This window comes from Ascaphus truei, chromosome 2 (assembly GCF_040206685.1).
Source record: "Ascaphus truei isolate aAscTru1 chromosome 2, aAscTru1.hap1, whole genome shotgun sequence".
In the NCBI taxonomy this organism is placed as follows: Eukaryota; Metazoa; Chordata; class Amphibia; order Anura; family Ascaphidae; genus Ascaphus; species Ascaphus truei.
In genome coordinates this window covers 448066592-448087885 of record NC_134484.1, presented here as the reverse complement: position 1 = coordinate 448087885, position 21294 = coordinate 448066592, and the positions used below count along the sequence as shown (strand labels likewise).

Here is a 21294-nt window from a genome sequence, read left to right as displayed (position 1 = left end):
TCAGCCCTCCTATTACCAGCAGGTACCATGCACCATACGACCAGTAATGGCCAAATCTCCCACTGGGTGGGAGAAACACTGTTACATCTGTATTGTTGATACTTTTTTCTTGCAGTTTCCCTTTCTCTGTAAAACCTGATCCAACTCTTGCCTGGCTGATTGTGACCTCACATACTCTGTGAAGCACCCCACTATAGTCCCAGTTGAGATAGCAAGCACAACTACATATGGCGGAGGCCTGAGTGGTGCTCTAGGTCAGGTTAACTGAACTCCGGTCCTCAAGACCCCCCAACAGGTCAGGTTTTCAGGATATCCCAGCTTCAACACAAGTTACTCAGTCAGTGGTTCAGCCGAAGCCTGAATGGATAAGAAGGTAACTCTGTGTTCTCATTTGCATATCATTACCCAGAATCCCTGGCTGCAGTGAAAACACTGTATGCTAATAAATAATGGTCAAAAGCAGAGTTGCAGACCTGTCTGAGACATGTGAATGTGCTCACAAGTGATATTTTCTTTAAGAATAGGTTTCTTCTTTTTTTCCCCATATGTTATGTGGCTCCCTTTTTGGTAATTTGATTATAAAGGATAAAGAATGATGTAAATTCATAAATTCTTCTAGTGAATCAGATGGGAAAAGATTTTCAGCAATTTACAGCAATTAATATGAATAATATTACAAATAAAAGAAGAGCTACATTATGATTAGGAACCTAAGAGAGAGAGCTGGGCATCTCATACTGAGATGATACATTTTGAGAACTGTGTCTAAAACAAGCACAGCAGAGGTTTGCCTCATATAGAACAGCATTTATTACTATGAACAGGCAAACATTGAAAATAAATATACTCAATAGGAGGTACTGTATATGAATGTTTATCTGTACAGTTATTTTGAGAGCCGTGTCCCCTAGAGTGCCTCCCTCCTATGCTTAGTGAATCACGAGCCGATAGTAAGCGTGGCACTCAGAGTTAGGTAGCTGGATCAGCTGTTTGTGAAAGCCGTGTCCTCTTGAATGCCTGCCTCCTGTGCTCCGTGAGTTATGAGTCGATGGTCGGCATGGGCTCGGAGTTAGGTAGTATGCCGGCTGGATCAGCTTTTCGCATAGTCCCACCACTCTGATCACCCTGAATCTTGCAATATGAGGGGAACTCTCAGGACAAACACAAGGCAGCCACATAAGCATAAAAGCACACCAGACAATGGGCCTCATGCAGTAAGCAGCGCAAAGTCACTTTTCAACCGTTTTGCGCCAAAAATGCATACCCCGATTCAGTAAGGGCCGAAAAGGCACTTTGCGCTGCAACTAGCCATGTTTTGAAACCCGCTAAATTCTAGCATTGGTGAGTAGCTTTGCGCCGCTATTCGCCACTCTAGAATTGAGATTTTCACGGCAATCCGTCTCGCCCCAAAAAGTTGGCAAGTTGCTGGGGAGAGGCTGCGGATGAGAGGCGGAACGGCACTTAGAAAAAAATCAGGCCTTTTTCCTTCCTGGTTTTGATGCCAGAGGTCTCCGGTGCTGATACCATTAATACCAGCACCGGAGCCCCCCGGCATGCATCAGAGGCAGGAAAAATGCATTTAAAGGCCACTTCATTACCTTAGCGGCTAACCGCTAAGGCAATGAAGGGGTTAACAAGCCGTGCCAGGTGTATTGTGGGTAGCGGGGGTGGGTGAAGGGGGTATTTGGCCTTTGGTGTTTGTTGAGGGCTTGCGGGGGGGGGGGGGGTTGCGGGTGCACTTAACCCCTTCATGACCGTAGCGGTTAATGCCGAAGGGGTTAAGCCCTCCCGCTACCCACCCGCAAGCCCTAAACAAACCACCGTTGAGGCTAATACCCATTTCGGCCACCCCCGCTACCCACAATAAAAAAAATACACACACAACAGCCCCACACTAAATATATATATGTATATATAGCAAATGAAAATATACTGTATGCTCATTTGCATGTCTTAGGCAGGTCTGCAACCCCGCCTTTCACCATTATCACCCAGCACACAGCACTTCCACTCCAGCAAGGGATTCTGGGAAATTACATGCAAATGAGCACACAGTGCCAGTTTTTGCTTCAAAAACCATTTTATACATGGTTCCCTATAGGCTTAAGCTTGCTGCATGGTGACAGCTTTGAGCACAGCCAGGGTAAAGATGCATAGCCAGAAAACCCACCCACAAACAGCTTTTTGTTTTGAAAATTCTTTTATTATGCAGCAAATCTTTACAACAAGATTATAACAGTACATAAATCAAACAACGGCGCAGTGCATATCCCACACAACTCACATACATTTTTATTAATGGTTTCCCCAAAAGTAAAAAAACTGTGATGAACACGGCGGTGAAGTGCATTCATACATATGCACCGCACCACAGACATGACATATACAAACATTATCTCTAACTTTATTGCTCAGAAAAACTTTTGGGATGGGGGAGTAGGGGGGGAGGGGGTGGGGAGGAGGGTGTTTAGTCCTCATCCTCAGGACCGTCAAAGATGGAATAGTCCTTGAGCAGGCTGTGGAGCAGCCTGTGACAGTCCTGTACCGACATCCTCTTCTTCCCCTTGGTCAAACGTTCCCTGGCGAATATTAAAACGTCTTTGAAACAGCACATTAGACGCCAACCGGCTTCGATTGCGTCCTCTGTGTGTGTTCCTGTGAAAAGTCAGTGGAACACCGAGTAGTACGTGACGCACTTCCTCGGTATACAATCCTTTAAGTCAGTGTCCAGCGCGCGCAGCAAGGCCTGCGCAAAGGGGCAGTTCCAGAAGAGGTGCATGATGCTTTCCTCCACTGGGTTGCACCTGGGGCAGTGCCTCACGAGGCTGAGTTTACTCTGGTACTTTTCCGCATTCACAGGGAGTCCCCCGTGTATGGCCTGCCAAGCAATGTCTTTGTGTTTTTTCATTAGTCTTTTCGATGCCACATTCCTCCACCGTTCCAAAGGTGTTGGGGTGGAGACCTGGGACCGATTCCATGATGTCTTTAGCCCTGATCATTTTGTAGATGACTTTGGGCTTCCACAGGTCTGGTTTTACTCCCTCCAGATTGTTCTGCCTCCCAAACTTCTTCACGTCCTTGTAGAACCAGGGCGTGCGCCAGCTGTAAGGGATGGAGCTGTCCCACTTGTCCCACCCCAGTGCTCTCCAGAGCGGCAGGAGTAGGAGGCGGGACATGGAGTAGCCAGAGGTGTCTTTGTCGCAGTCTCTCAGGGTGATCCGCACGCAGTTGCTTACAAAGAAGGCGCGCAGCATAGTGGGGATGTCGGGGATTCCTCTGCCCCCCTTGTGCGGCTCCTTGTACATCACCTCGTGCTTGCCCCTCTCAAGCTTGGCTCCCCAGACAAAGCGGAACACTGCCATGGAGATTCCCCGGCAGGTTCTGGCCGAAGGCGGGTATGCCTGGGCTACGTACTGCAGGACAGGAAGGATCTCGTTCAGCAGCACCAGCTTTTTCCCCTCAATGGTGAGGGGTCTGAGGCGCCACAATCCGATCTTCTGCTTCACCTTGTTTAGCCTCTTGTTCCAGCTCTTCAGGGCAGCGCCCTCGCTCCCCACACCAAACCAGACGCATAGGATTTGGATGAGGCCTGCTCTGATGGGGAAGGGGAGGGGGTCGGCAGCCAGGTTCCAAAGCCCAAATAGCTTGGTCTCTGATTTCCCGCAGTTGACTTTTGCTCCTGAAGCTTTCCCGAAATCCTCGCACGTCTGGACCAGCGTCTTCACCGACCGGCTATCTGCGCAGAAGATGGTGATGTCATCCATGTAAAGCGAGCACTTCACTTCGCGTCTCTGGGGTCCTGGCACGACGATCCCTCTGATCTCTGCGTCTCGTCTGATGCACTGGGTGAAGAGCTCTATACAACAGACAAAAAGGAGAGGTGAAAGAGGGCAGCCATGCCTAACCCCTGAGAGGACAGGGAAGGGGTTAGTCTTCCATCCGTTCACGATCGCCACACTGCAAATGTCAAGGTACATCAGGTTAACATAAGAACAGAACATCTCCCCCATCCCATACTCACGCAGCACCCTGCCCATGAAATCATGGGAGACACGGTCAAAGGTCTTCTCCTGATCAAGGATGACCAGGGCCGCGTGTACACGGCGGTCTTTGATGTAGTGGACTGCGTCTCTGATTAGGGCGAGGCTGTCTGCGATCCTGCGTCCGGGGATGCCGCACGTCTGGTCTGGGTGGATGATCTGGCTGATGACCTTCTTCAGTCTGTTAGCTAGGAATTTTGCTAGGATCTTGTAGTCCGCGTTCAGGAGCGAGATGGGACGCCAGTTCTTGAGGTCGCACCTCTCCCCCTTCCGTTTGTACAAGAGCGTCAGCATTCCTTCCCTCAGCGTTGGGGGCATCCTACCTTCTGCTTCCATTTCCCTGTAAAGCTCGAGTAGGTCCGGGCCGATCAGGTCCCACAGCTTCGTGTATAACTAAGCTGGGATACCATCTCCACCCGGCGTCCTACCCATCTTAAAGGATTTGGTTGCAGCGTGGAGCTCCTCCAGCGTCAGGGGGGGTTCATGGCTGCTTTTCCTGCCGGGTCGATGGTGTTTGTAATCCCTGACAGGAATTGGTCAGCCTGGTCTCGGTCTGATGCTTTTGGGGAGTAGAGGTCTTCATAGAAATCTTTCACGACTCCCATGACTTCCTCCTTCCCCTGCTGCATGTTGCCATCTTTGTCTCGCAGCTCCCTCAGGGGCATGTGGGCGGAGTGGAGTTTCTTGAAGAAGAAGGCATTGCATTTCTCCCCCCTCTCAAGGTTCTCCACCTTGGAACGGAAGATGATTCGTCTGGATTCCTCCTCAAAGTGCTTTTGCAGGCTCTCCTTGGTTTCCTCCAGGTCGTCATCCACGTTCCATCCGCAGCATTTGAGGTCATGCAGGGATTGCAGCTTGCGCTGCAGGCCCTCAAACTCCCCCTTCCTCTCACACGCCAGGCGTCTGCCCTTTGCCTGCAGGAAGCAGCGGATCCTTATCTTCGTGAATTCCCACCACTCTGCAGTGCTGGGGAAACAGGCCTTTTCTTCTTTCCATGCTGTGTATGCTGTTCTCAGCTCCTCCATGATCTCCTCCCTTTCCAGCAGTGCGCAGTTCAGCTTCCAGGATCCTGGCCCGGGGGGGGAAAACCTCCTCCCAGGCACCCCAGGAGATGAATGGCTCTGTGGTCAGAGAAATGTACTGTGACCATGGAGTGCTGTCTGGGCTGTACCTGCTTGGTGGTGAACAGGAAGTCAATCCGAGAACGCACGGAACCATTTGGGTGGCACCAAGAGTAGTTTGCGGCACCTGCTCCCATAGATCCCACCACGTCCTTCAGGGATGCCTCCCCAATCATCGCCATGAGTAGCCTGGACGTCACATCTATCTTTGCTGATTTGCTGGGGGGCACGCGCCCCCCCATCTCAATCGTGCAGTTGAAATCCCCACCCATCACCACTGCCCTGGAGGTTGCGAGCCAATGGCAAAGGTGCTGGAAAAGTTCCAAGCGCTCATTTTTCCGGGGGGCGGCGTACACATTGATGAGCCTAATCGTCTCCCCTGCCCACGAATCGTCTACAACCAGTAGTCTGCCGCAGACGAGTTCATGGACAGAATCAACAGTGAAACATTCCCCCCCGGATCAAAATGGCTACACCCGCGTTCCTGCACCCGTTCCCCCCAGACCAGTAGGAGGGGCCGTGAGACCACTGCCCGCTCAGGTGTCCGTAGGACCGAGAAAAAGGTAAGGCACATTCCTGTATCATATACACATCACATTTCTGTAAAGAAAGGAATGTTAGTACTCTGGCACGTCTCATCCGCTCTCCTATGCTCCTTACGTTAATGGAGAAAATGTTAAAAGACGCCATTAGTTTGGGAATAAAGGGTTAGACAGACATGCAGTGATACTAGTTACCATCCTCGCTGGCGTGGGTGGTCTTGCTGATCTCCTCGCACAGCTGGGCCAGCAGATCCATGGTTTGCAAAAGGTTGTCATCGAGGAGGAGGGTCTCTGCTGCCTCTCGCCCCTCTCTTATGAGCTCTTCCACGGTCACCTGTGTCTCGCTAGGTGGCTGTTCAAAAATGGCCGTCTGCTCCTCTGCAATGGCTGCCTCCTGCATCTCCGCTTCCCCCTCCTCCTCCTCCAGGTCGCTTTCAAGGTCGCTGTCAGCGTCGCTGGAAGTTGGTGAGTAGCCGATTTGCATTTGGGCCCTCTTCTGCTCCAGCCCCTGGTGCGGGCTTTCCGTCTCAGGGGCTCTCCTCTTAATTCCCTGCTTCTCCATTCCGGTCTGGGCTCTGGGGGCAGTATCTGCAGCAAGGGGGAAGAGGGAGGGGGTGCAACAGTCTCGGGGCTGGGGAGAGGTGTTACAGGGGGAGGGGCTGCAGCCTCATGGAGGGTGGGGGGGCTGCAGTGGGGGATTGGGAGGAGGGGGCAAGGGGTGGTGGGTGTGGGGGGGGAGGTTGTGGGGGAAGGGGAGGTGGGGGTTGCAGCAGCAGTGGGTGTGGGAGGGAGTGTTGCTGCAGGGGTGAGGGTGGGAAGGGGTGGTGTGGGGGCTGCTACTGAAGGGACAGCGGGCTCAGGAGCCGCAGCGGGCACTGCTTGGGTGGCCTCCTTTTGCCCTTGCTCCTGATACTTACCACCTTTTGCCTTTACGGGTTGGTTTACAGGGGGCTTCTTGGGTGCCTTCTTGGTTGCTGTCAGGGGAGCGCCCGGTGTCGCGCCTTTCGCTGCGGCCTCTGCGTAGCTCCTGACCCTCAGCTGGCAGTCCCGGAACATGTGGGTTGTCTGTCCGCACAGATCGCAGGTTTTCTGGCGGGGACAATCCTTTGTTTCGTGTCCGGTGTTTTTGCAGTTTCTGCAGGCTTTCAGGGTGCACTGTTTCCACTGATGCTCCAGGTTCCCGCAATTACCGCAGGTCTGGGGCTGGTCAGGGTAAAAGATCCTCCCTGGGCTGCCCGCAAGTGAAAAACTGGGAGGGAGGTGGTGTAGCCGGTCCATCGCTTCTGGATCTGGCCACAAGCGAATGACCATGCTCCACTTTCCCACCCAGTACCCCAACTTGTCCTTGATCCTGCTTGGCTCCCTCACCACGGTGCAAGAGCGCCGCAGAAAGGTAGCGATATCCCTTCCAGGGATATGGGGGTTCCTCACCGTCACAGTGATCCTCTTCTCGTCCCTCTGGATAGGGCAATTCACGTCGAACTGGGAGAAGGGGACCTCTTGTTTCAGGGTCTGGAAAGCCTCCCAGTACCTCCTGCAGGCTCCCGCCGTGGTGAAGGTGACAAAAAACAGGCCACCCCTTAGGTCCTGGATGCTCAGGATCTCGTCCGGAGTAAAGCCTGCTTTGCTAACCAGCTCCTTGGCGAAGGTCTCAGTGTCCAATAGAGGGCGCTGTCCGTCGACCTCCCTCAGCTGCATCACCACCGTCTGCCTCATCCAGGGTTCCAGGCGGGGGATCCTCCTGTTGCTGCTGCTCCCAGCTCCAGGGTTGGGACCGCCGCTGCTGGTGCTGGCAGTGGGGGTGAGGCCGCTGGGGGGGGCAGCGTTGCCTGAGCCACTGGAGCTGGTAGCCGCTGGGCCCCCTCCGTCCGTCTCCTGGCTGCTGGGGACCGTCTCCGGGGGTGCCGTGTGCTTCACCTTCTTCGTCTTCTTCTTCTTCTCCTTGCGCAGGGTGGTCCCGGTGGGCTCCGTGGCGACCTCCATCCTCTCCCTTCCGGTCTGGGGGGCCGCTGTTGCCATCCTTCTCACCCACAGACAGCTGTTTCTACCTTAATGGGTCTCATCAGTGTGGGATTGGTTAACTGGCTATGCAATGAAGCGTAAGGATGGGGTTTACCATACTGAGTTAAGTTATGGTGAGTAAAAAAGTGACAAAAACCCTCCAAAGCAAAGCATATAGCAAATGCAAATATACTGTATGCTCATTTGCATGTCTTAGGCAGGTCTGCAACCCAGCCTTTCACCATTATCACCCAGCACACAGCACTTCCACTGCAGCAAGGGATTCTTGGAAATGACATGCAAATGAGCACACAGTGCCACTTTTTGTTTAAAAAACCATTTTATACATGGTACTCTATAGGCTTAAGCTTGCTGCATGGTCACAGCTTTGAGCACAACCAGGGTTAAGATTCTACATCCCTACTCTGGCTCTAGTAAACCATTTGACAGAGGGTTTGGGGAGAATGGATATGACGTAATTTAAAGCCTGTCACATGGTACTAGAGCCAACCAGATTTGGGATGTATTTCCCACGCTCTGATAGGCTACCGTACCGTGTGAGGCCGGCCATCTTTCTTTTCACGACGTCATCTTAAAGGCAATTGAAGCACAGCCATTCTGATTGGCTGGCATCACTGCCTTTAAATGATGTCATCAAAATTGATTTCCCCCCCCCAAAATCACATGGCTTTCACGGCCCAATCAGGGCCGTGGGAACTATATGACGATAATGTGACGTCATAGGCCTATAAAAGCCTATGTCGTCTCATTTTGAAGGCAGACGCCGAGGAGGACGGACCTCCGGAAGAAAGAAGAGAAGAGGGCGTGGCAGCAGACAGTAAGAAGACCCCCAGAAGACCCCCAGAAGAAGACGGAAGAACACAGATGAAGATGGTGACGGAATGGATTACAAATAAAAGACAAGCTTCGTTTATTATTTTATGGTTTATTATTTTATGTTTTTTTTATTTTATGGGTTCCTGTTGCTGTGTGTGGATTTGTTCAAGAGCTTAGTGTTCAACAGGAGTCGGAGAGTGGGACAGCTAATGGTAAGTTAACAAAAGAAATGTTTTTTTTTTTACTTTAACTGTTTTCTGTAATATTTTATATGTGTAGTGTAGATGTGCAGAGGGTCTCCGGAGCTGAACCGCTTTGGTTTTAGGTCCGGGGACCCCCTACTTCGTGAGATACAGGCCCCTTTATGGGGTGCCGGTATCCCTATGCTTTGTTTACTGTACATTCCGCGGTCACATGATCGGGACATTTAAATGCAGAGGGATACCGGCCCCTCATAACGGGGCCTGTATCTCGGGAAGCAGGGGATCCCTGGACCTGAAACCAATGCGGTTCAGCTCCAGAGACCCCCTGCACATGTACACTATGAATAAAATTGTATTTAAAAGATTTTTTAATGTGCCGATGTTTGCGCCGAGAGAGCGGCAGATCTCTCTTTGCTGCAGACACATCTCGGCAGGGGACGGTTTCTCGGCAGCTTCTCGCCAGGCAGACTGTCTCACCACTGGTTACTCGTCATGTTTGGCAATGTTTCTCTTGCTGTGATTCGCCAGGGATTCAGCCCTTCCTGCATACAGCTAGGGCAACACGCCAAAAACATGGCGAATTCAAACCCCTGGTGAATGCAATTTTCCGCCGCTTACTGCATGACCCCCAATGTCTCAAAAGATTTACAGTGCTCTGCACCAATCGACTGGCATCACCAGTTTGCCTGACAGTGAGGGGGAACCGGCATTCAATTTTGGCAATGGATCTCCGAAGGGAGAATTATAAGCAGGCGACCTACGCATTTCATGATGTCACAGTCACAGTCACAGGTCCTGAAAGAGGCTCAACAGGTGTAAAAATACACCTTGATAAAGTCCTTTTGGACGAAATGCGTAGGTGCGTTTCTTCACCTCCATTGTGAGCTAATTTGGAATAAATTTATCATTGAAATTCGGAGTTGCCCTGGAATTTTTAATTTTTTTACATAGATCTTGGCTGTGTTCCTGTCTCCAATTGAACCTTCTCAACAACAGGTGGAAACCTATCCAATAATTAAGGGTAACCAGTATCTATGGGGAAAAATACAGTACATTAAATATACAGCAAATAAAAAACAATTGTAGAATCCTTTTGATACCTGGACTCACATTAATGACACTATGTTACATATATAAAAAACGAATTGTATCAAATTAATAAAAACAATATGTATCAATGGAAAAAAAGTGACAATAAGCAACCAAAGGATGGGGAAGAGTGAGAGGGAGGGAAGAAATAAAAACTGGGAAATGCAGGGAAAGAAAATAAAGAAAATGTCAGTAACAATATTGTCACACAACGTGAAAGGTTTTAACAGCCCAGCCCAGAGACGCTTAGCTATCTCAGATTATAAGAGAAAGAATGCAGATCTACTAATGTTACAAGATACTAATTTCAGTAATGGAAGCTCTATTAAATATTTTGATAAAAATTAAAGACCATTTTTCCTCTCGGCACAGACCAAGAAGAGGGGAGTGTCATTTGTCATTAACAATAGATTCCCCCTAAGGGTGGAACAGGTCCGGAAGGACAAAAAGGGCAGGTTTCTGATATTGATGGGAACGTTACAGGACCAGTCTATAACAATTGCTAATGTTTATGCTCCATGTGAAAACGATCCACTATTTTTTGCCTCTTTTTTTGATGTGTTGGGAGAAACCTGGAGGGGGTACACAATATTTGTAGGGGACTTTAACACATTATTAGACCCAGACATGTATAGGTCTGCACGGCCTAGCCATGTAAGAAGAGAGGAAACAAATATGCTCCTAAAAGGATTAAAAGATATTCAGTTGTCCGACCTATGGAGGGAGCTACACCCAAACGAAAGGGGATATACTTTATTCTCTAACCCACACCTGAGCTATAGTAGGATAGATTACTTCTTTATTTCAATCAGGTTGGTCCCAAATGTCACAGAGACCAAGATCCATGACATTTCATGGTCTGACCACGCACAAATCGAATTAAGGTGCGTGGATCTCCGTTTGGACAGACCAGGAGCAAACTGGAAGTTTAATGAAGTCCTCCTAAAAATACCAGAGGTAATATAGACAGTAAATAAAGAGATTTATCAATTCTTTAAAATTAACAAGGGAAGTGTGAGTTCTTATACAACTCTGTGAGAAGCACACAATGCAACCCTTAGAGGTTCACTTATAAGCATTGCATCTGGGAGACAAAAACAGAAAAATCTCAGAGTTACATGCAAATATGGCGAGACTATCAGGTGAGCATAAAAATAACAATAAGGCGGAAACGTTAACAAAATTGAAGGATACTAGAATTGAATTAAATTTGCTCCTAAGCTCCCAGGCAGAAAATGCATTGAGTTGGTCAAAGAGGATATGTTATGAAAAGGAAAACAAGCCAGATACCTTGCTAGCATCAAAACTAAGGAACAAACAGTCACATTTTAACATACAATCTATTAGACGCAAAACGGGAGGACTGACCTCTAATCCTAAATTGATATTAGGGGAATAAAAACTATTATGAACAGCTGTACGATGGGGAAAGGGTCTCATAATGCTAATACAAAAATGGCCCTAGAGACTTTCCTTGCAGAGGCCGGGCTACCCAGATTGAGCGTGGAGGAGGAGGAATCGCTAGCAAAGGAGTTCACGCTAGAAGAAGTAATACAAGTGATTAAACAGTTAAAGCCCTCCAAGGCTCGGTTCCCGATGGCTTCTCTCATCTGTATTATAAAAATGTGCCTATTTATTAGCCCCACATTTACTTCAGATGTATAATGCAATCCTAGATATGATTTTATGTATGTATATCTTTATTTATATGGCGTCAAATGTGTACTCAGCGCTTCACAAAGAATACATTACAGGGAATTATAATAATACAATAAGGGCAGCAAAATCAGACAATAGGAAAGGCAAGGAAATCCCTTCCCCTAAGAGCTTACAATCTAAGTGTTGGGAGACTTACAGATACAGCAGGTGAGGGAATAAGTGCAGTGGCTGGCAGTGCTTTGCCTGAGTGACTGTGGGACCATAACCATGAGTGCAGTCTTTTGGGATGTGTGATTTGTAAGGTATGTTTTAAGGGTTGTCAGTATTAAATCAATCAGATAGGTTAACATCATTAGCAAGGGAAGAGGTGGCAGAGAGGCGAGGATGAGAGCAGGTGTGTACAGTATATGGCTGGGGTCCTTACCCCCTGTTTGTCAATCTCATTGGGCAATAAATCCTTATTTTATTTTATCACCTGTGTTCCTTAATTTTGGCAGTGCGCTGCTGTGTGCATTTCTGCACATTTTTTTCTATCGTGTATATGGCTGGGTCCAGTATTCGGAGAGATATCACTAGCAGCAGGAAGGAGTAGAAAGAGGGTGTGAATAGAGGATTTGTGTGGGTGCTTTATATTGAGGGGCTTCATTCCCAAAACAGATGCTCCAAGCTTCAATCTCCCTAATATTTAAGCAAGGGAAGAATCCGACTAATTGCAAGAGTTACCGGCCAATATCTTTAATAATTTTGGATATTAAAATCTATTAAAAAATGTTAGCCAATAGAATAAGTCAGGTTCTACCCAGACTGGTCCACCCAGATCACGTGGGTTTCTTATCAGGCAGACAAGCGGTGGATAATACAAGGCGCATAGTTGATTTGATTGAATTGGAGAATTTAAAAAAGTTCCCGATTATGGTATTAAGCCTGGATGCAGAAAAAGCGTTTGATAGGATAGATTGGCCGTATCTCAATGCCATGCTTGGGGCTTTTGGGTTTGGGAATAGAAATTTAAATGCTATCTCTGCATTTTTTCCCAATCCAGCGGCCAAAGTAACTCATCAAGGGTTTCCATTGGATCTGTTTAAGATCAAAAGTGGTACTAGACAGGGTTTTCCTCTTTCCCCCCTACTTTTTGATATGTGTATGAAACCCTTGGCTGCCCGTATATGTAAGAATCCAGATAGCACGGGGATCCAAATGAACAATCAGACAGACAAAGTTGCTCTCTATGCGGATGATGTTTTTTTTTACCTTGTCGTGGCCTCCCACCTCCTTACCCAATCTACTTGGTCTCTTGGGTTCCTTCAATAAAATGTCAGGTTTTAAGCTAAATAATGCTAAATCAGAGGCACAAAATATAAGTCTACCGAAGGATCAAGAGAAGTTGATAGCAATTAACTTTAACTTTAAATGGCAACCACATGCTATTAAATATCTGGAAGTATCTCTCACTAATAACTACAAATCATTGCATCAGGCAAATTATCCTAAATTTATTCAGACTCTAAAAGAAGATATCAGAATTTGGTCTACATATAACATCTCTTGGATAGGCAAAATACACTGCATCAAAATGAATCTACTCCCCCGTATACTTTATCTTTTCCAGACTCTTGCCAGTGCCGATACAGTTAAAAGATATCCTTTCTCTACCGTCCATTATCACCAAATTAATTTGGAACGTAAAAAAAAAACAAGAATTAGGGTAAGGATACTTAAAAGACCAACATTGGCAGTGGGATTAGCGGTATTACAGAGCAGCTTAATTATGCCAGATATCATAATGGCACACGGATCCCAGCCGGAAACGATGAGTGGACTTAGAAGGGGAGGTATGCGCTCCATAATAATTATATAATTTAATCTGGTCCCAAAAAACAACGATTAAATCCATCGGAGGGCCGCTTTCCCCAACGTCCAATTCTCTAGAGGTTTGGGAAATCACTAAATTCAGATGTGGTTTAACCTCTGAGGGTACGCTGATGACCCCACTATTTGATAATATAAACTTTGCTCCAGGCCTGAATAGTAGAGATGTAGCAATCTGGAAAAAAAAGGAATCCTTAGACTTAAAGATTTGAAGGCAGAAAAAAAAGGTTTTCGATACCTCCAAAATCAGAGCATTTTATTTGAAAATGTCACCTTTCCCCCCCCATCAACACATTTTGAAAAGCTCTGTAGTTTGAAAACAGACACATCTGGACTTACATCTCAATTGTATAGGGAAGTGGTCTGTTCTGGCTCAGAATATACTCAAACATTGCAATTTGTATCACAGTGGGAGTCTGACTTAGGGGAAACCTTAGAAGCAGAAGAGTGGGATGAAATATTTTTGGCAGCAGCTAAGAGCTCAATCTGCACTTCGCTGAAGGAGAAAGCATATACAGTTTTTATGAGATGGTATCTCATCCCGCTAAAACAATCAAAATTTATAACAGGTCCATTGTGTCCTAAACAGTGTGGAGAGCAGGCAGATTTGTTGCATATGCTGTGGTCTTGCCCTCGTATTGCGTCCCTCTGGCAGAAGATACAAAATTGGCTAAAGAGGATTGTGGACCTCGAGATTCCACTAGATCTCTGGCTGTTCCTTTTAAACAAACCAGCAGAGGACTTGTCCAGAAAGGATAATATACTCATTGCACATTTTGCAACTGCGACAAGGTGCGAGATCGCAGCATTATGGAAACAAAAGGATTCTCCAGTAATTTAAAAAATGAGGAACAAAATATGGGTTGTCTGCCAGATGGAGAAACTTACAAGCCTAGTGAATGAATAGTGAATAGGGAGAGGGAGTGGCTCAGTGAGTAAAGACACTGACTGGCCCTGAGAGTTTGAAGCAGTGGAGCCTGGTTCAATTCCTGGTTTCAGCTCCTTGTGACCTTGGGCAAGTCACTTTATCTCCCTGTTCCTCAGGCACCAACAAATAGATTGTAAGCTCCCGTGCCTGCAAAATGTCTCTGTAAAGCGCTGTGTAAAGCTAGCAGCGCTATACAAGAACATGCTATTATTATTATTAATATTATTAATATTATTATTATTATTATTATTATTATTATGATACAGGCATAAAATGCCAAAAAAATCTGTCTGCCATGGCTAGCTCAATCGGACATACTATGGGTGAGCATGACCACAATCTTGCTATGATAGATATAGGTGCGTTCTCGTCCGGCAGAAGATAAGAGGCAGTATTATTAATAATAACCTTTAGAATGACACGGGTTGTGGGCTGATTGGCTTGGGGCTGCATGGAGATATAAGAGAACAAGATTTCAAACCGTAAATGAGTAGTATCTGGAGTGAAGGTTGCCTTTTCCCTGTCCCTCGCCCACACGCCCAAGTTATGTATACCTTTGTTTTACATTTCCTAGACATTATATATTTTATGTCAGCTTGCTGCATGTATTGTATTGGAATTGCATTTTGTCTGTACAAACTGGAAATAAAAATGAACAGTAAGTTACACAAAAAAAAGCCAATTTCTAGAAATGGACGGTGACATGTTGCAAGGCATTTTGTACGATTCATACTGAACCGAGTACAAAGAGGGCTATCGGTTGCGGCCATTTCTAAAAAATTGATGGATATTGCTTCTTTAAATTGGCAGGTCAAAAGGTTTGGACAAAGTAGATTTTAATTAAGCTGCTTTTAAAAGGTTGCACAAAATGCAGGTTGGTGGGAGACAAAAGAAGGCTGGTCACACAAGGTTTGTTGCTTAATATTTTTAAAACCTGAATGGTGATTGTTTTTCAATCTTTGAGTGAATTCTGTTTAAAGCAGTTTTTGCAATGGTGTGCTTTGCTGCTCTGAGATCAGTGAGTTGGTCTCAGCAAGTTAAAATCGCCCTGGGGTTCTGTTCATTTCGGATGTAAACGTCACAGATAATGCGCTGCATGTTTTTTTTTTTTATCATGCAATCAAAAACAGATCAGTCATGTAGAGCAGTGGGTTTGCAACTAAGTATATTTCCAGGTACAGTAGTTCTATCTGTTCAATAGTAAACATGCAATCATTTGTAAAGATCAGGCCTAAGGTTCAGGGCCCTTTTTTTGTACAGGAAAATGGAGCATGGTTGACTAAGTTTCAATTTATTTATGTGTTGAGGGCTTGTAAAGGATGTTGAGAATTACTGATGCATGAATTTTGTTTGCATTAATTTGTATAGGTGCAGCAACAGAAGCAGCACATCTGGGTTTTAATAATGCAATAATTAAAATAATTGGTAGTTGAGAGTCAGAGCGCTTCAGGTTGTATGTAACGCCTAACTTGGTGCAGGAATAACATATAGTTTGTGTTTTTCATGGTTGGCAGGAAGATGATTTTGATACAAGGACATTCTTTTCTCTATTGGGCAACTATGAGAGTGAGACAGCATCATATGGTGTCAATCTGGGTATGACAGCTGAAAAATATTCAATGAATTGGTTAGGGCAGGGGTGCACAAACTGGGGGGTGCACGATATTTCAGGGGGGGTGAGGCAGTTACAGGGGCCCCGCACTCTTCCCCATGGCATTTATATGTGGGGATCGTGCGAGGTTTCTGCAACGTCCCTTACCTTGGCCACGTGACGCCACAGGGTCATTTGATGCCGTAGGCAAGGCAAAGAAATGGGCACAGGCAGGGGGTGAGTGCAGGCAGGAGGCGCAGGGGGGAAAGTTTGCACTCCCCTGGGTTAGGGCATAGGGGTCTAAATGAAAACAAGTTTTAGCAGAGTAATTGTTTAATAAAAATAGGTTGAGGTTGCGGCATGTTATATCCATTCATGCTGGGGCAATGATATTGGGAATGTCCAGACTTTTGGATTTAATTTATAAAATGAAAAGGAATTTGGTTTAATTTTCTGTTGCCCTCCCCAAAGATAAATTTTAGTATGGTCCGCGATAGTGCCACATTATGTGTGTAGGATGGTTTATTGGCAGGACAAATAGGTAGAAATAGGTAAGGTGTTTAGGGATTGGCTGAAGGTACAGTATGCTTCTAGACAAAGGGCTGTGATGGTAAGGGGTAGCCGGCCCTCATTAATAAAGGTGGAGCCTGGCTGGCTGTGCCTGAAACTGTATGGCAAGGGCTGACAGTGTCAGCTCTTGGGTCTAATATTGTACTTTACTGTGTTGCCCTGTAATAAGTGGGTTGCCTTGTATGGGTGACCCCTTATGAGAAATAGCTGCAGGGCAGAGACTTCTGGAACATGAGGAGAAAGGGCAATATTTGGGGTCAAACAGCCTGTCAGCAAGGTATTAGAGCTGGGTTTACAAGGTTTGTAATGCAGGTTTTAGTACCCCTACTCGCAGATCTCAGTTTTAGAGTGTCAGCTCTAGGGATCAAATGTTTCTGTTACTGTACTGGGTGTAGGGGCTGATGTCCTTGAACAGGTTTTAGATCCCAGTTCACAGACCCCACGTTTTAGGTCCAAATTGTAAAGTGCAAGCTCTAGGGATCAAATTTTAGTTTTGCTGTGTTTTAAAACTACAGTGCATTTTGTGTTTGTGCTGTGAGCTGAACTGCATATAGAACAAAAGGCAGCCAGAAGTAGATTAGCATAGCAAAAGACTTGCAGGTTTGTGGCACATGGTGAGGGGGAAGGGCTGTGAACAGGATATCTGGAGTAGAAAGCCTTTGTTTCACCTAGACACAGGGGAGCCAGGAACATGGGGGGTATGGGGCTAGCCAGGAAAACGGTTGCTGGATGTCAAACTCATAGACACGATTTCCATTGGCAAGTTTTGAATTTTCCCCTCCTATCATTGAATGTACAACCACAATTCATGCTCTAATTGGCTGCCAGCCCTCTCAGTGTATTAGATGGGCAGCAAGCCCTATATAAGGGAGAGCAGTAGCAGATAACTCTCTTTTTTGTTGGAGATTTGAAGAGACAAGCAGTTGCTGGCAGGCTTCTCAAAGGTGCTTCTGGGTGAAAAGAGCTATAACACCAATACAGAAGCATGGCAAGGCCCAGCCAGCAGGCTGGAATCAACCGGAGCGATCAGGGTAGCCTTGCAACTAGGAAAGGGCTAGATCTCAACCCACAGACACCAGTAAGTGTATATATTCTCTGTGTTTTGTATTTCTGTGAGTTTCCGAGGTTTTATCCAAATAAACCTCATTTTATTTCACTGCCTTCTTTTGCCTTGTAACTGATCCCTTAAATATAAATGTGTTAAAAGACCTGGTCTACCATGACAAGGGCACAATCAAAAAAATTGGCGGAGGGAGTGAGAATGTAGAACGGCTCAAATTTGGGGTATAAATAGATGGATAACGCAGATGAATACATCTGAAGCAGTATTTGTGTCTGTGTTTTATATGTGTATGTATTTATATATATACCATACTTTATATAAGTTATGGTGGGTGAAAAAGATGACAAAAAACCTCCACCGTATTGCTTATAGCAATTGTCCATTGTTATTTATGAAGTAGTTTTCTCTGACTGGGAGACGAGAGGTTCATTCATTAGGTAATGGTTAATGGATATATATTTATGATGGTTTAGTAAAGTTTGTTGCGGCCTTACCACCACCTTATAATTGTGTCTGGTGTGAGTCATTTCAATTAAGTCATAGTTAACGTGTAATGCATCATACAGCATCATACATTTCCCATGCAATTAATGTACTATATATGGGATGTGGTGGGATACAGTACACGTGAGAAGCCGTATTAATTCTATAATCTATGACATAAACTTAACGTTGCTATGTTCGGTAATCGAGCTAAGTGTTCAGTTGTTTATTTCTTTAAGAAGCACTAAATGAGTTCCATGGAATGCGTGCACATAAAAACTTTATTGAACCCCCCTGTGTAACTGTAATATGCCAACAAGGACTGACGTCTCATGGGAGAAGAGAAAGAATGAAGAGAGTTGAATAATAGGGTGGATGTGAGCATCCAAGATGGCTTTTTCTACACTAATTCCATCCTGTTGTCAGCACTGTCTGGGTTTGGTGGAGCGTGAGCTGTTTAAGGACGGTCAGGCCTTCCAATGGCAAGAAAATTTACATAAAAAGCTTTAAAAGCAATTGTTGATTATCTATAGTACTGTAATGGTCATGGCATGGAGCTCTCAATAGCACATTAAGTTATATTGGGGCCTATTTGCCTTGTTTTTAATATAGACTCCTGGTTTTTTTTTTTTTCAGATTGGAGACTGGCATGTTTGCCTAACTTTTGGCCTACATCCCCCAGATGGGATTCCTAGGTACTCACTTCCTATTTGTATAGGTTGACCCAGGTTGGTGAGGTTGGCTTGGAAGAAGTATACGTTCACCAACACACCCAATGGATGCAGCTCTTGCGGTTATAACCACAGTTGGACTTTTGAAGAAAATATAGCACCTCTACTGTATGTAACTGCTAACTGAATTACTGTTCAACGACACAACGCACAAATTATGCTACATTGTCTATCTGTTTCATAAAATGTATTTTTCTGTCCTCCAGACTCCTAATGAAAAAGGGGTTGTCCTTATACAGAGTGCCTGTGTTTCTGTCCAGTAACTCCCGTTTTGCAGGTGAGTAAATGTACTGTATGTACAGTACTGAACTGTGTGCAGGGTTTACACTAAAGTATGTGCAGGGTTTACACGAAAGTATGGGCATGTACCCAAAATATGACCTACTGTATTTGTAATATTTTATTTTAGGGGAATTCCTTGCCAGGTACCTATACTATTGGATTTCCACAACGAAGGCCGTTGTTGATGTTATGAAAAATATGTTGTATGGTGCTCAATGAAAAACAGCAAAAAAAACAAAATGAATATTGAAAAACGGAATTAACCCAATAAGTGAAGATAACAAATGATTCCAAAAGATGTAGACTGGTAAACTGTGATCCCACGTAGCACTGAGGTAAGGATACAGTAATGTTAACACCTGCTGGTGACCAGTATTGTAAACATCAAATTGTTATAACTGAAATCCAATATAATGGACAAACTGGAATAAATAAAGTTTTATAACAAAGAAAATGTTAACCAATCAGCAGCTACTTGCACTAATCAATCTGTCTCTACTATTGCTACCGTCCCCATGGTTGATGAGAAAATTCTAGAGGTTAAACAATTTAGTTTTAGTGAACACTGTTGTGCTCAGGATATGAAAGATCTAATGATTCAAAATATTGACGATGTTGATATTCCTTCATCTTTTTTAGGTAGAAGAAGTTCTGGTTTCAGAAACAAGTCGGTTTTCTATCCTACACACATGAAGGGTAATTGTTTAGCCACCTTTGAGCAACTTGTGGAACGTGACCTAACCATTTTGTCTAGAGGTTACATATTTTCTGTTTCACCCTTACATCAAAAAATAGATAACCTTACACCATCTGAGAGATCGGCACTTTACAAACTTAAGGCCAACAGCTCCCTGGTTATCAAGGGCGCCGACAAGGGAGGGGCAATAGTCGTCCTAAATAAAATTGATTACAAAGCGGAGGCACTCCGACAATTACATGATATAAATTCATATGTTCCATTAAGAGGGGACCCAACTACTACTTTTGTTGGGGAACTCAGAACACTTTTGGATGACGGCTCCATACTGGGCGCCATAGATGCCAAGGAGCTGGAATTTCTATTCCGTCCTTATCCTATTATACCTATTTTTCACCATCTCCCAAAGGTCCATAAGACATTGGTCTCCCCACCTGGGAGGCCAATTGTCTCCAGCATTGGATATTTGGGAGATGGTGTTTCGAAATATGTTGATCATTTCCTGCAGGAGTTGGTGCAGTTGTTACCTTCATATATCAAGGACAGTGGCGATCTCCAGACTCAATTAAACTCTATCAGCTGGGAAAGTAATTTCATTTGGCTCACTTTAGACATCACGTCATTGTACACGGTAATAGTACATGATCAGGGGTTGGCAGCTGTCAGATTTTATTTACAACATTCTGATTTATCACCAGCACAGAGCACGTTTATTCTTACTGCAATACAATTTTTGTTAACTCACAACTATTTTATGTTTGACGGCGATTTCTATCTCCAGACACGTGGTACCGCCATGGGCACAAGCTTTGCCCCCTCCTATGCCAACCTTTTTTTAGGTTGGTGGGAGTCTATCCACGTGTTTGGAGATAGAAATCCCTTTAGACACTTTATCACTTTCTACAAACGGTTTATTGATGACCTGATTTTCATTTGGAATGGGGATGAGCACTCACTATTATTGTTTATTGAGCACCTTAACAACAATGAATTAAACCTAAAATTCACGGCCAGTTATGATTTTCACCACATTCACTATTTAGATTTATTATTATCAATTGATATGCACAAAAACATCACCGCCACGGTGTTTCGTAAAATTAATTCCCGCAATACATTTCTGCGGGCTGACAGCTGCCACCCAAGATCACTTATAAAAGGGATACCAAAAGGCCAAATGATTAGACTAAAAAGAATTTGCACTAACAACGAGGACTTTATCATTGAATCTGAGAAGCTGATTGAGCGGTTCAAGGCCAGAGGCTATTCCAAAAAAGACTTGGATAAAGCCTTTCAGGAGGTACAAACGATAGACCGAAGTACTCTATTGGCTAGGTCAGGGAAAAGACAAGCAAGTAATTCACAATCACCTTATTTTATTATACAACATAGCAATCAGGCTATGATTATCAAAAACATAGTAAAAAAACATTGGGCAGTGTTAGCTGCTGATCCGGTCTTACAGTCCATTCATGAAGAGGGTCCGAGGTTCGTTTACAGAAGGGCAAAAACGATTGCCAACCATATCTCCGCGAGCATGTTTTCTACAGAAAGAAATTCACCCAATAAATTACCCAGGGGCAGTTTT

The 21294-nt window shown here is 45.2% G+C and overlaps 1 protein-coding gene across 1 annotated transcript; it reads right to left on the bottom strand.

Moving 5' to 3' along the window:
- Nucleotides 1-1038: 1038 nt before the first annotated feature.
- LOC142488283 (uncharacterized) lies at nucleotides 1039-7722 on the bottom strand. The gene is made up of 3 exons (XM_075588655.1): nucleotides 6621-7722; nucleotides 6136-6291; nucleotides 1039-1151 (listed from the first exon to the last, which is right to left on the bottom strand). Exons 1-3 carry the CDS (start codon nucleotides 7720-7722, stop codon nucleotides 1039-1041), a joined length of 1371 nt encoding a protein of 456 aa, XP_075444770.1.
- Between the last annotated feature and the right edge of the window lie 13572 nt (nucleotides 7723-21294).